This window comes from Lissotriton helveticus, chromosome 8 (genome assembly GCF_964261635.1).
Source record: "Lissotriton helveticus chromosome 8, aLisHel1.1, whole genome shotgun sequence".
In the NCBI taxonomy this organism is placed as follows: Eukaryota; Metazoa; Chordata; class Amphibia; order Caudata; family Salamandridae; genus Lissotriton; species Lissotriton helveticus.
In genome coordinates this window covers 207,828,230-207,843,454 of record NC_136069.1, presented here as the reverse complement: position 1 = coordinate 207,843,454, position 15,225 = coordinate 207,828,230, and the positions used below count along the sequence as shown (strand labels likewise).

Here is a 15,225-nt window from a genome sequence, read left to right as displayed (position 1 = left end):
TCTCTAATACTTTTATTTCATGCACAGTGAGTGTTTTGTTTGAGAGATTTATGATGGGGGCTTTTTGGGTCAGTGGATCAGTTCTATCATTTCTTGAGTCTTCTTGGTCTAATCCCAATCTTTTTGACTGCGAGTTCGCATGTAGGGTCTCCTCATGATCCCCCCTGTCTGTTGATTTCCCTGACGTCCCCTCCCCCGTGTTCTGAAACCCCTCTGCTGGCGTCTCTGTTGCTGGCCTAAAAAAGCCGGTTGGTATTCTCTATTAGAGCCCTGTGCTCCTTCTCTATCCTCTGTCCTGTTTCTGGAGTCAGAGTTTCTCTCACCCTCTGATTCCGAGCTGTTATATGAGGTGTCTGAGAAAGTAACATTTTTTCTAAAGTACCTATTTCTATTATAGTTGAAATGTTTACCATTATATTCTGTGGGGGCTGGTTGGTCGTAATAGTCTTTTTGAGTATACGGATATACTAGTTCATTTTTGTAATTAGCTACATCTTTACGTAACTTGTTAGTTTTTTTGTTGATCATATACTCTTGGTAGCCACTGATATCTTCCTTAATCTCGTCTAGTATTTTTTTCGCATCTTCCAATGCGGTGCTCTCATTAAGTTGTTTCTCTAAGGTTTCTATCTCCTCTCTTTCTATAATGATAATGGCTTGTGCGGTCTCTATTATAAGCAACATCCAGTCGCGACTACACCTATTCGCGATTAGGGTCCAGCTTTCCTTGAACTTCTCGTTAGTCACGAACAGGCCTGGTTCGTTCTTAATTTGAAGTCCCACGGGGATAATCCCCTTCCTACAGTATTGGATAATGAACTCCGAATGAAGTTCAGTACGTATCATCTTTTTCTTCAGGTTCCATAATTTGTTCCATTTTTCATCATCCTTATTGGATAATGTTAAGGAACTAATAGTTTTTGAGGAATCACCTATTAGTTGTTTAAATTGGTCCTCTGTGAACCCGAAGGTACGTAAAGTGTCCATTTGGTTAAGCACCTACTCTCCAGCTACAAGAGCTGTTGAACAATTTCTCAAAAGAAGAGAGTTTCCCAAGGACCAGAAAGGACTGGGTCTATAGGTAAAAACAAAGAAAAAATTCCTTTCTGGGTAATTAATTCACAAGGTGACCATGAGGCCTATCCGTAGCGATTAGCTATATTTAACATTTGAAATTGACAAATTCAAGAAGTCTAGATTTAAGTCTCCACACTAGGTTGTTTTATACTTTTTACTCAAAGTTTATTTTATAGAAATTCATATTTAGGCATACATTTTAAATACACATTGTAATTTAGCACTGTGGTGGTTACTCTGGTACAGGTATATGTCTAATGGCTAACAATTCGGTGTTACGGTTATCTAACACAGAGTCACCACTATTATAATATGCATTCAATATTTAAAATACAGTAATACAACGAATCAAATAAAAGACATTTTTTCATAATTTAAAATAGTCCAAAGAGTCGACGCGTTTCGGTGCGTGTATTATACTTGGTGCACCTTCATCAGGACAGAATAAGTTAAAAACAGGTTTACATCTTCTTTCTGAAAAAATGAATAGAATGCATGTTATTAGTGCGGAATTCCTAATTTGAGATTTTAACCTAGTGGTGGACTTAATACTTCATATTTACAACAGAATTTCCTTACTTTAAATTTAAGAAAAGGGTGTCCCTCGAGTGGTTTTCTGGGACGTGTTGTTCTTTAGTTTGTCTGGTAGCACGTGTTTATCAATTCACGGCCGTCAGTGATCTATAATCATAATTTCCTTTTAGTTATTTTTACATTATTTATATTTTCAATTCTCGGGTCAGTTGCATAATGCTATGCTGCACTTACTTGTATAGTTTATTAAAAGCATATAATCAATGATGCGATATTGATGATGTCATCTCCAAGTGCCGTACTTTTCATGAGGTCTGTACTCCTCTATGTAGTCACGTGACAATAATCTTAAATGGAGAGAATATGATGTATTTTTTAGGAGCTGAAACATATTTAGGGAAATATTAGTATCCAACATGCCAGATTTATACCTACCGATCTTGTAAATCGTGTCAGTTTTCAAGGCTTTTTGCTCATTGAGTTGGTAGTCCTGACGTTTCTAGAGTTTGTTGTCACTGCGCTTGCTTGCCTGAGACCAGCCTCGCTCCTTTTTTTGATTTTTGAGAGCTATTCATGGGGCATAACAAACGTAAGGCAAAGATATTAGTTTAGTATGGGCAGTTAGACGCTGTCTTATTCTCACAAACAATATTAACAGATAGACACAGGCCATTATTGCCTGATAGTCTAATTCAAACTTTGTTCGTATTTATTTTAATCATTTACAGCAGGGAAATGCGTGGGTATCCCCTTATGCACCTAGTTCCCCATTTGAATTATCAGTGTCCTAATTCCTCCTTTCAATTATACGGGCACTCCTTAAGCTATTTACTCTAAGAGTTGCCCCTGACATCTCGCTAACACTGCGAGCTCACTCTTCTACTAAACGGGAATGCTTTCATTACCCTCACTCGACTCTGCTACATCTAACAGGGTGTTTCGGGCGTTCTTACCTCTATTCTGGCTCGTAATCCCTTCGTGTGGTTGGCGTCCGCTTCACTGGAAATGACAACCACACGGAGGCTACTGAGTACTATATATACCGTTGTTAATTGAATTATTGGGTATTGGCGGCATTAATTAGATTTAAAGTGTATCTGGTGTCAAACATTGCGGCCATTATTGTAGTTTTTCGCTTACTTTATCCCGGGTAAAAAACTAACAGTGCACCGGAAGGGCTGAGTGCTCACGGTGCACGGACTGCCTACCCCTTCTGCCAGAGTGCTGTTTGTTGGGGGAATCCTGCATTGCTTCTTTATTTTTGCCAAGGAACCAGGAGAGAGGAACTGTGTGTGTACTCTCAATCTTTGCTAAGAAAATCTCCAAGGGCTGGAAGAGTGCCAGTCTCCTGTTGAAGTCACAGGGCTAAAGGACTTCATCTGCTTAAAGTGCTGTTTGCTGGAACTTGTGAATCCAGCACCTCTGAAAGAATCCAGCAATCTCGACGCCGACGGACGCCGCCGAATCCAGCTCGACATCGTGAGTAACGGCTCCAGTGTCCCGCTTCCTCGACGCCGGCCGCCGGGCCCGATCGACGCCAGCAACAACGCCAGTGAGTAGTGAGTTCGGCTCCAGCTCCAAGTGACCTCGTGTCTGCACCGCTGCTGATCGCATCGACTTCGAGCCCTCTCGATGCCGTGAGCGCTGCTCACTCTTGCAACATCGACATCGACGACGCCGTATCCTGCTTCATCTCGTGAGCGCTGCTCCTGCCTGACTTCGGTCGACGCCGCTGCAGATCGCCCCGACTCCGAGGCCCGATCGACGCCGAAGACGCGACGCCGGACATCTCGACACCGCTGATCATCGAGTGCTTCACTTTTCCAAGGTACTGTGTTGAAGGGGGTCTGTGCGACTCCGGGCTCGACGTAGCGCTCCTCGCGGTCGACGCCGAACCTTTGGATTAACTTTGCCTCGACGTCGTGTGACTCCCGTGTGGGTTACATTGTTGCCAAGAACTGTGTTTTAGAGAAGAAGAGTTGCTTTTGATACTAAAGACTTTGTGCTAAGAAGAAACTACGCTTGAACTCTTATTTTTCCTTCCAAGAGTATTTATTAAGATTGTGGTATATTTTTGTCGTTATTTGGTCTTGTGCTAAGCCTTATATAAAAATCCTTATTTTTATAATACTACTGTGTCGTGTCCATTTGTAGTGTATTCACTTTATTACTGTATGTGGTCATAAATGCTTAACGCACTGCCTCTGAGATAAGCCTGTCTGCTTTGCCAAGCTACCAAGGGGGTGAGCAGGGGTTATCTAAGCGTGTGATCCCCTTGCCCTGACTGGAAAAGGTGTGTCCCTATTTGTCAGAAGTGTATACCTCTGCCAACTAGAGACAGCTGCTTCTAACATTGGTGGGTCAGCGGTGAGGATTTGAACTTTGCATTTATGACCCATGTGCAGTGATTAGTGTACGCTACATAGTGAAAGCAGACCATAGCGCATTCACAATCTACTTGGTTGGATATTCTATTTTTGTTCTCCGCTTTCCTGAAGCTTGATTTTTGAAACTGCCAGTTTTGACCATGAGTGATGCCGGAGTCACTACCCCTGTTGTTGTGGAGGAGTTTGATAGGAGTAAGATAAAGGATTACAAGTTACAGGATCTGAAATCCTTTTGCAAGCAATTTAAAGTTCCTACCACAGGCTGCAAAAACAAACCAGAATATCTCAAAGCATTGCAGGCCTGGTTAGAGGCCAGAGATTCCTCTGATCCGGTGGTGGTACTGCCAGGGGAAGTGGAGGAGGACGTGCCAGTGAATGGGCCCACATCCCCTCCCGGCAGCAGTGTTTCCTCCAAAGGTCTTTCTCCTGAAGAAAAAGAAGAAAGGGCGAAGGAGAGAGCATACAACATGGAGATGGCAAAACTTAAGATAGATGGGCAGTTGGAAATAGAGAATGCAAGAGGCAGGAGAGAAGCTGATATGGAGATCAAAAGGTTAGAGTTTGAAAGAGAGAAGTTAGCTTTTGAGCGTGATACCAGGATGAGGGAGTTGGAGCTCAAAGCTAAAGAGTTAGAATTGAATCCCTCTGGTGGCAGCATCCCATCTGTGCCTGTAGAAAGTAGGTTTTATTTTCCCAAAGATGTGATCAAAGATTTTCAGAAGAATGAGGATATTGGTCAATGGTTTAAAGCATATGAGTTAGCATTGTTGGCCCACCGGGTCCCTGAGAAGGATTGGGGAGCGGGGTTGTGGGGTCGCTTTGTGAATGAGGGAAGAGATACCCTGTTAGACATGCCTGTTGAGGATAGGATGTCTTATGCTCATATGAAGGATGCTTTAATGATAAGGTATGGCCTAACCCCAGAAAAGTACAGACAGGCCTTTAGAGAATGTAAGAAGTTGCCTGGTACCACGTGGGTGGAATATGTGTCATATTTTTGCAGAGCCATGGATGGTTGGGTAAAGGGCAGCAAAGTGGAAAGTTATGATGCTCTTTATGATTTGTTTGCTTGGGAGCACTTGTCTAATAACTGTTTTCCAGAGCTGCGCCAGCACCTTATTGATAGCAAGATATCTAACCCTAGAAAACTTGCTGAGGAGGCGGACCGCTGGGTCAGTACCAGGGTCCACAAGGGTCCAGTGGGAGACTCAGCCAAAGGTGGGCAGGGTCCCCAGCAGAAGAATGGGGGGGACAAGGGTAAACAGAGGGAGTTCCAGAAAGGGCCCCAAAGTAATCCCCAAGGGAACCAGGGGAAGGGTTCCCATCCTCCCCCAGAGAAGAAATCAGAGGCCCCGACAGGTAAACCTGTTCGTAGGGGCCCAACGACCTGCTTCGCTTGTAAGCAGGTGGGACACCGGTTTTATGATCCCCAGTGTCCCTTGAAGAACTCTAGTGCACCACCCCGTGCCGCCCCCCGTCAGTTGGCGAGTGTAGGCCTGGGAGGGGAGGAGATGGTTGCCCATGGTGGGGAGGGTCCCGCAGAGATGTCCCTGGTCTCTCTAGGAGACATGGAATTGGTCCCTCCACCCCCGCTGCCTAGTAACACTAAGAAATATAGGCAGTGGGTGACCATTAATGGCCATAGAGTGGAAGCTCTCAGAGACACCGGAGCGAGTGTGACAGCTGTCAAGTGTCACTTGGTGTCCAGAGAGCAGGTTGTTCCCCACGCATTCTACCCTGTGATAGCTGCTGACAACTCCCAGAGAGAGTGTGAGGTAGCTCAAGTTTCCTTTGAATGGGGGGGAGTTTCAGGCACTCTTCAAGTTGCTGTAAGGCCCGCCATGCCTGTTGATTGTCTCCTGGGCAATGATTTGGAAGACTCCCCTTGGGCTAAGGTGGAGAGGGAGACACATTTGAAAATGTTGGGTGTGCCAGAGTGGGTGTGTGCAACCACTCGATCCATGACAGCAAGTAAGGGTGTTGATGGGGTTCTGGAGCCTGAAAGTATGGCCCAGGACCCAGCTGTGAAGAGAAGAGGCAGGGGGCGCGGGAAACCGTCCCCCATAGTTCCCGTGGTCCAGGAGGAGGCAGACCTTGAGGGGTATGCCCTGGAACCCACAGGTGAACAAGTTGCTGAACTGGGAGTCCTGCCCCACTGGCAGCAGGATGGTGGTCCCTCCAGGGAAGAATTCTGTGCAGAACAGAAAGTGTGCCCTTCTCTTGTGGGTATGAGGCAGCAGGCCTCAGCCCAAACCTCAGGTGATCAGTCAGGGTCACATTTTGTTTACTGGGAGAACGACCTCCTGTATAGCAAGCCTAAGGCTGCTGAGCCTGGGTCAGCCCGTGTGCTGGTGGTACCCCAGCGCTTCAGAGCCTTCCTACTGGGTTTGGCTCATGACGTTCCTTTAGCTGGACATCTGGGGCAGGACAAGACCTATGACAGGCTTGTCACCCATTTTTATTGGCCGCTCAGATGAGAAGGGATACAGATATCCATTGCAAGACCTGTCAAACTTGCCAGGCAAGTGGGAAAAGCGGGCGGAAGCAGAAGGCTCCCCTCCAACCTTTTCCCGTGGTCAGTACCCCCTTTGACCGGGTGGGGATTGACATTGTTGGGCCCCTGGACCCCAAGACAGCCCTGGGCAACAGGTTCATCCTGGTCTTGGTGGACCAAGCCATCCCTCTCAGAACAGTGACGGCCCCCGTGGTGGGACGGGCACTGATGGGTGTTTTCTCCCGAATGGGGTTCCCCAGAGAGGTGGTGTCAGACCAGGGCACCAACTTCATTTCCAACTATATGAAGTCTCTGTGGAAGGAGTGTGGGATAACTTACAAGTTCACCACTCCTTACCACCCTCAAGGTAATGGGTTGGTTGAGAGATTCAACCGTACCCTTAAAGGCATGATTATGGGTCTTGAAGAACCAATGAGGCGTAAATGGGACGTCCTCTTGCCATGCCTGTTGTTTGCTTACCGTGAGGTGCCGCAGAAGTCTATAGGGTTCAGCCCCTTTGAGCTTTTGTATGGACACCCGGTAAGAGGACCTTTGAGTCTGGTCAAAGAAGGCTGGGAGCAATCTCCCAGGAAACCTCCCCAGGATGTATACAGTTACATGCTGGCCTTTAGGAACCAGACTAGGCGCTTCAGAGATCTTGCTCAGGCAAATCTGGAGGCCAGCCAGGAGGAGATGAAGCGGTGGTACGACCAGAAGGCCACTCTGGTAGAGCTTCAGCCTGGACAGAAAGTTTGGGTTATGTCCCCTGTGGAACCTTGTGCGCTCAAGGACAGGTGGACTGGACCATTTAAGGTTGTGGAGAAAAAGAGCGATGTCACCTACATGGTGGACTTGGAATCTCCCAGGAACCCCTTGAGGGTCCTGCATGTCAACCGGTTAAAGCCCCACTTAGAAAGGTCCGAAGTGGGCATGCTCCTAGCTACAGATGCTGGAATGGAGAAGGAGAGTGAGCCTCTTCCTGACCTCCTGTCTGCAAAAGAGCAAGATGGGTCAGTGGATGGTGTTGTCCTCTCTGACACACTGACCCCTGAACAGCAGCAGGATTGTCGCCAATTGTTGGGACAATTCCCTGATCTGTTTTCCTTGATTCCTGGTGTCACTCAGTGGTGTGTCCATGATGTGGACACCGGGGACAGCACTCCTGTCAAGCACAAGGCTTACAGAGTGACTGACAAGGTCAGAGCATACATCAAGGAGGAGGTCTCCAAAATGTTTGCCTTAGGGGTGGTTGAGTCCTCTAGCAGTCCTTGGGCCAGCCCAGTGGTCTTGGTCCCAAAGGCTGCAGCGCCTGGTGCTTCACCGGAACTTCGGTTCTGTGTGGATTACCGAGGACTCAATTCAGTCACAAAGACTGACGCGCACCCCATCCCCAGAGCTGATGAGCTCATAGATCGGTTAGGGGCTGCCCGGTACCTTAGTACGTTTGATCTAACGTCTGGGTACTGGCAGATCGCCTTGACTGATGGGGCAAAAGAGAGGTCAGCATTCTCCACACCAGATGGGCACTACCAATTCCGGGTTATGCCCTTTGGGATGAAGAATGCCCCTGCCACCTTCCAGAGGTTGGTCAACCAGGTCTTGGCTGGACTGGAGGATTTCAGTGCCGCCTACCTGGACGACATCGCAGTGTTCAGCACCAGCTGGGAGGAACACTTGCACCACCTCCAGGAAGTGTTGTTGGCCCTGCGCAGAGCAGGCCTCACAATCAAAGCCAGTAAGTGCCAGATTGGGCAGGGTTCAGTGGTGTACTTGGGGCACCAAGTAGGGAGCGGCAAGGTGGCCCCCCTGCAACCCAAGATTGATACCATCCTGGCATGGGCACCGCCCAAAACCCAGACTCAGGTGAGAGCCTTCTTGGGTCTCACGGGTTATTACAGGAGGTTCGTCAAGGATTATGGTAACATTGTGCACCCCTTGACTTCGCTGACTTCCAGGAAGCAGCCACGACTTGTGATCTGGACTGACGCCTGTCAGACGGCCTTTGACACCCTGAAAACTGCAATGTGCACAGCACCCATACTCCAGGCACCCGACTTTTCTAAAGAATTTGTTGTCCAGACGGACGCTTCAGAGCATGGCGTGGGGGCTGTTCTAGCTCAGGTGAATGAAGAGGGCCGAGACTTACCTGTAGCCTTCATCAGTAGGAGGTTACTTCCCAGGGAACAGAGGTGGAGTGCGATAGAGAGAGAAGCATTTGCTGTGGTCTGGGCGCTGAAGAAGCTAAGACCCTACCTGTTTGGGACTCACTTCCGGGTTCAGACAGACCACAGGCCCCTCAGATGGTTGATGCAGATGAGGGGTGAGAACCCAAAGCTGTTGAGGTGGTCCATTTCCCTACAGGGGATGGACTTCACGGTGGAACACCGCCATGGCACAGATCACGCCAATGCTGATGGTCTGTCCAGATTTTTCCGCCTTAGTGATGAGGACTCCCTAGGGTAAGGGTAGTTCTCCCCACATTTCAGCTGGAGGGGACACGTGTTAGACCTGGCATCATTGGCATGAGTCTCTCCTCCATTTTTTCTGTTTGCCTCCTCTGTTTACGATGTTTTTGCTGGTAAATGCTTTGGGCACTGTGCCACTGCTGATCAGTGCCACAGTGCAAGTGCTCCCTATGTGAAATTGCTCTATTGATTGAATTCCATGTTTGGCTTATTTGGTTTACTGTCAGTCCCTAGTAGAGTGCACCAGGAGTGCCAGGGCTTGTAAATACAAATGCTGCTAGTGGGCCTGCAGCACGTGTTGTGCCACCCACAAGAGCGGCCTAGTAAAAGTATGTCTGAAGGTCTACCATTGCTAGACCACGTGCAGTCTGGTACTGTCACGCAGACTGTGCAAGTACACCTACTTGCCAGTCCCTAAACCTTCCCTTAACTTCATGTTAGTCACCCCTATGGTAGGCCCACGGGCAGGGTGCCTTGTAAGCATAAGGTAGGACAAGCCTGACAAGGTTGGCATGTCCTAATAGTGAATTACAGCCATATTCGTTTTTCACTAGTGTAAGGTAACCTGCTCTCCATCAGTTAGAATGGGCTGCCAGGATTATTAATGCTATAATCCTAGCGGGCTCGGGGAGCATGGTGCAATGTCGAGTTTGGTATCCCTGAACTCAGGGTTTAATAACGCATCCGTTTGTGTGGATGGTTTTTGGACTCTGTGTTTGAAAATAGCACTTTTAGAAAGTAGCTATTTTCTTGTCTAACTGTCTACCGGTCTCTGCTGGTTCTGGTGTGCGTGTGACAGGAGCTGGGTGGCTCCGGAGGTCTGAATGAGTCAGTGTGGGATGAGTGGGGCATTTGCATTGAGAGTAGGGGAAGAGTAGCTCCTGATAGCCTGCCCTGCCTGATACAATGCTGGCTCCGCCCCCCTGCCAGGCGACTGATGACTCTGTGCCTGCCTGGGACTTTCCTGACCCACCTCCTGCCGGGCAACTGATGGCCCTGCCCCTGCCAGTGACAATGCTGGCTCCGCTCCTGCTGGGCGGCTGAAGACTCTGCCCTGCACAGTGAATAGGCCAGGTGCTTCGGCCTGGCAACACCCACAACAAACCCAAGATGGGGGGAAATTCCCCTGCATGGACAAAGGGATCAAAGCCAAAAAGGGGTATAAGAGAAGGACCCCTGAACCAAGAATTTAGATCACTTCTGACAAGGAAACCTGAACCAAGGACAAGAAGCCTGCTGATCTAAGGACTGCCTACCCCTTCTGCCAGAGTGCTGTTTGTTGGGGGAATCCTGCATTGCTTCTTTATTTTTGCCAAGGAACCAGGAGAGCGGAACTGTGTGTGTACTCTCAATCTTTGCTAAGAAAATCTCCAAGGGCTGGAAGAGTGCCAGTCTCCTGTTGAAGTCACAGGGCTAAAGGACTTCATCTGCTTAAAGTGCTGTTTGCTGGAACTTGTGAATCCAGCACCTCTGAAAGAATCCAGCAATCTCGACGCCGACGGACGCCGCCGAATCCAGCTCGACATCGTGAGTAACGGCTCCAGTGTCCCGCTTCCTCGACGCCGGCCGCCGGGCCCGATCGACGCCAGCAACAACGCCAGTGAGTAGTGAGTTCGGCTCCAGCTCCAAGTGACCTCATGTCTGCACCGCTGCTGATCGCATCGACTTCGAGCCCTCTCGACGCCGTGAGCGCTGCTCACTCTTGCAACATCGACATCGACAACGCCGTATCCTGCTTCATCTCGTGAGCGCTGCTCCTGCCTGACTTCGGTCGACGCCGCTGCAGATCGCCCCGACTCCGAGGCCCGATCGACGCCGAAGACGCGACGCCGGACATCTCGACGCCGCTGATCATCGAGTGCTTCACTTTTCCAAGGTACTGTGTTGAAGGGGGTCTGTGCGACTCCGGGCTCGACGTAGCGCTCCTCGCGGTCGACGCCGAACCTTTGGATTAACTTTGCCTCGACGTCGTGTGACTCCCGTGTGGGTTACATTGTTGCCAAGAACTGTGTTTTAGAGAAGAAGAGTTGCTTTTGATACTAAAGACTTTGTGCTAAGAAGAAACTATGCTTGAACTCTTATTTTTCCTTCCAAGAGTATTTATTAAGATTGTGGTATATTTTTGTCGTTATTTGGTCTTGTGCTAAGCCTTATATAAAAATCCTTATTTTTATAATACTACTGTGTCGTGTCCATTTGTAGTGTATTCACTTTATTACTGTATGTGGTCATAAATGCTTAACGCACTGCCTCTGAGATAAGCCTGTCTGCTTTGCCAAGCTACCAAGGGGGTGAGCAGGGGTTATCTAAGCGTGTGATCCCCTTGCCCTGACTGGAAAAGGTGTGTCCCTATTTGTCAGAAGTGTATACCTCTGCCAACTAGAGACAGCCGCTTCTAAAAGGGTTGCTGCAGTGCCTAGCCTTTTTTTTCAGTGAATTGTAAAGAAAACACATCAGCCTGGAAAATGGCAGGAAACACAGTTACATAACTACTAATGTGGAAGGGCGGGGCCAAACAGACAGATGCTGCATGTGATTTGGTGCCTTTGCATACTCTGCAGCAATTAGAAGGGAGAACCTTGGGATGTATTTTTTTTCATAGGGGAGAGGGGCCACGTGACCCCCTGCTCCCCAAGCCTATTTTAGCCCCAGGGACCCCATCGTCCATGGCCTGAGTTTAATTTAGGTAAGTGCCATGGTGCCCACACAGGGCTACCCCATACACACTTTAGATGCAGTGGAGGGAGACCCAGGGCCCCGCAGTTGCCCAGCCGGCTCCCTGCATACTGCTGTCGCCGCCCCTTAGCCATGGGGTCTAGAGAGGTAGGGTATCCCTGCCCTACCCCCTTATATATATTTTTATAAATAACATCAGGACATGGGAATAAGTCCCTGAGTCCCTTAATGGCTTCCAGCATTATGCTTGCAGCCACTCAGAGCACTCACTCAAAAAAGCTCCCTGAGCCAATCAGAGGCCTGTTTTTTAAAATTTAGTTTGAGGGACTCTCACAACAGTCCCTCAAACTCAACCATCCAGCTATATTGATATTTTGAACCTTAGTGTCTCAAAAACTACTGAACAGTTTTACACCAAATCACAAGAAGAAGAATCTGCAAACCAAGATCTAGCTTCCTGCCAAATTTGGTGTAATTCCGTTCAGCAGTTTTTGTGGTAGTGCTTCTTAAAGAAATCTATGGAAAATGCTTGGGGATTTTCCGTTTGGGACCCCCTTTTTCTCGCAACCCCCTACCCCCACCTTGATGGAGCACCCGACACTTTCCATGCACAAACTAGACAAAACAGAGCCTTTTTTTAATGTTTTGCTTCAAATGGTTCCATAGTTAGTAGCAACACAAAAAAAAACATGCTCTACGGAAATGGTGACCTAACTATAACTACCCAGTGGCGGTAGGCATTCTGTAGTTATAGTTAGAATTCCGAGAGATAGGAATTCCTCTGATTTTTGATAGGTAATAACTTTGCCATCACTTGGCGAATCTCCACAAAACTTTGCAGACATATACCTTTTGCTACATTGGTGGATAATGCAAAGTCTGGTGGTGATTACTTAAGAAGGTGCAAAGAAAACAGGAGGTCTCAAAACAACTTTTTTCACCAATGTATTTTCCATGGATTGGTTACACAGATGTAGTGGCAAAAGGGCTGAAAGAATTTTCATGAAATTTGCCAGGAATATAGATCATGGTCTGTAGAGGATCCTTTTTGGTATTTCATGAAAATCCATTCAGTAGTTTTGTTGTAATAAGTGACTAATACTTAGTGATATATGTGACCACTCTACTTTTGCGGTATACCACAGTACATAGCATTGGGAAATCTGACAAAACACTATCAGCCTGATTCATCAAGCTAAATTGCACTCGCAAAGGGCAAGATTCTCAGAATCTTGACTTTTGCAAGTGCAATTTTTGCATTTGGGATTCATCATCCCAAATGCAAAAATCGCTATTTAAGAATTCGCATATTTGCGAGGAATTGGATTTAAGGAATCTCTAATAGAGATTCCTTAAATGCAATTCATCAACCAATTAGAAATAGCGAAATCGCAATATTTGGTCTCAATTTACCACCAAGTCTGACTTGGTGGTAAATTGCAAAAATAGTGTAAAAAGCACTTTAGTGCATTTTTTTCTTTTGCATGTTACACACACACATGTCCTTTGGACATGTGTGTGCGCAACACCTGTTCAAATGTGCATTTAAGTGGTGCTACAGGGTGTCCTTTGGACACCCCTGGCACCCTTAAAATCGCTATCTTATTTGTGAGTAGCAAATTGCTACTCGCAAATAAGGGATACTCCCCATTCATTCCTATGGGCCTTTTGGCCCATAGGAATGAATGGGGAGTTATTCCTTATTTGCGAGTAGCAATTTGCTACTCGCAAATAAGGAATGTGTAGGAATCGCTATTTATTTAGCAATTCCTACATGAATACCGTTTTGCGAGTCCTCAATAGCGAATCGCTATGATTCGCTATTAGGGGCTCGCAAAACGGCCCCTTGATGAATCAGGCTGTATATTATTGGCTCATGATAGCCGTTACAAAATAAAAAGCCAGCCATATTGTTAAGACTACACTTAGCTTATTCGTATGTTTTTTAACTATAGTAAGACATGAGGCAATTTAGAATAGTGCGTACTGGTTGGTAAAATTGCTCCATCTAGCTAATATGCTATATCTCACGTAGAAGATGCACTTATTTGCAAATAGTGCCACTCAAAAAACAGTTTTCTAAGAATAAGGTTGGAGGAGCTTGAATTTACTAATGACTGCTAGTACTTTATAGAATATCATCACAAAATATTTATAGAACGTCATCACAAGCATTTCATAGTGGTCAAGAGATTTATTGAAAGTTGCTAGCCGTATGTTTTCCAAACTCAACCATGATCTAGTGCTCCTATGTTAAAATCCGACCAATCCATACATTACAATACTGTACCACATCATACAAACGATATTACTTACTTGTGCCTACTACCTCTTCTGGGGTGCAGGCCATCAACTGGGACTCTCCAGCTATCTCTGTGCTGGGCTTTTCTTTCAATCTGACTCCAGGTGTAACACATCTCCTTGTAAGCAGCCTTAAGCCCTTGACAGTAGGTGTTTCTTGGCCTTCCTCTTTTCCTTTTCCCTTGAGGGTTCCGGGTTAGGGCTTACCTGGTAGTGTTTGATGCAGGCTTGCGGAGTCTGTGACCTACACAGCCCAAGTGCCTTTTCATGCTTTCTTCATGAGTTGGGAGTTGGAAAGTCTGCATGCCAGCGTATGCTTTGAATATTTGTATTTTTTTTCTAGGTAGTGACATTTGAAACGGTGGTGCATAACTTTTTTTGCATTATAATTGTGATTTTATATTCTAATTGCAGAGTAGCTTTTTGAAACTAATTAACACACAAGATCATAATTTATGGGTTTTTACATGAGTAGCGTTGCTCATCATCTCTTATTTTACATGACTGAACATGTAAGATTTTTTTAAGCTACTACATATGTTTCTTTCAACATGAATTGGCTGTTTGTTATGTGTTTGACACTGGTTATCAGGTGTAGCAAAAAATGCGAACTGCTTGAGACAATGGTAGAGCATCTGGTTAGTATTACTAGTGTTTCTGGGAATCATGGAGCAACCTTACCTTGAAGTAATGGCATTTGTGACACTTTTTGTTTCCATGCAGGTATTTTCTTGTGGATTTTAATGCACCGCCTACAATCATCCCAAGTGTGTTGGACCACTTAGCACGTGACATTGATGTGATCCGGCCAACAGTCTTAAAGCAGGATGACAAAAAATCAGAACAAGAATGTTTAGGCATGGTCCCTGTCGACTATGCGGCCAAGTTATACGGAAAGAAGAAATGAATGCCTGCTCTTCCTGATGCATCTCCCGGTTTACCCTTTCTAGGGACTTATCTTCTTGTAATAACTTTTTTAATAAACTTTAAAAAATGTGTTTTCAAAATAAAAAAAAATGCACAAATTGTGTACTCCTCTTAAATAATAAATATGCACAAAATATTTAGCTAATGGCTAGTCATTATGTCTGTTTGGTGAGATGCCTAATGTGACTACATTATTATTTGAACAGTATTCAGCAAAGAACGTTTCACTACCTATCTTCAGAGTAGATACAAACTATCTATCACAATTGGAAATGTAATATCATTTGTTCCTGTTAATTAACTCTACTGTTGAATTATGTTGCTTTTGGGGTAGAGAAGGTGGGTGTTACTTAAGAGGCCCCTT

At 46.3% G+C, this 15,225-nt stretch overlaps 1 protein-coding gene across 1 annotated transcript in view; it reads left to right on the top strand.

Annotated features, from left to right (window-relative positions):
• The window catches only part of MRPS6 (mitochondrial ribosomal protein S6), a 198,544-nt gene extending 183,543 nt beyond the window's left edge, over positions 1–15,001 (top strand). Inside the window, exon 3 of the mRNA XM_078656929.1 lies at positions 14,658–15,001. Within this exon, the coding sequence (XP_078513055.1) occupies positions 14,658–14,841 (184 nt within the window). The 3' untranslated portion in view covers positions 14,842–15,001. The remainder of the gene's footprint in view (positions 1–14,657) is intronic.
• The last annotated feature ends 224 nt before the right edge of the window (positions 15,002–15,225 follow it).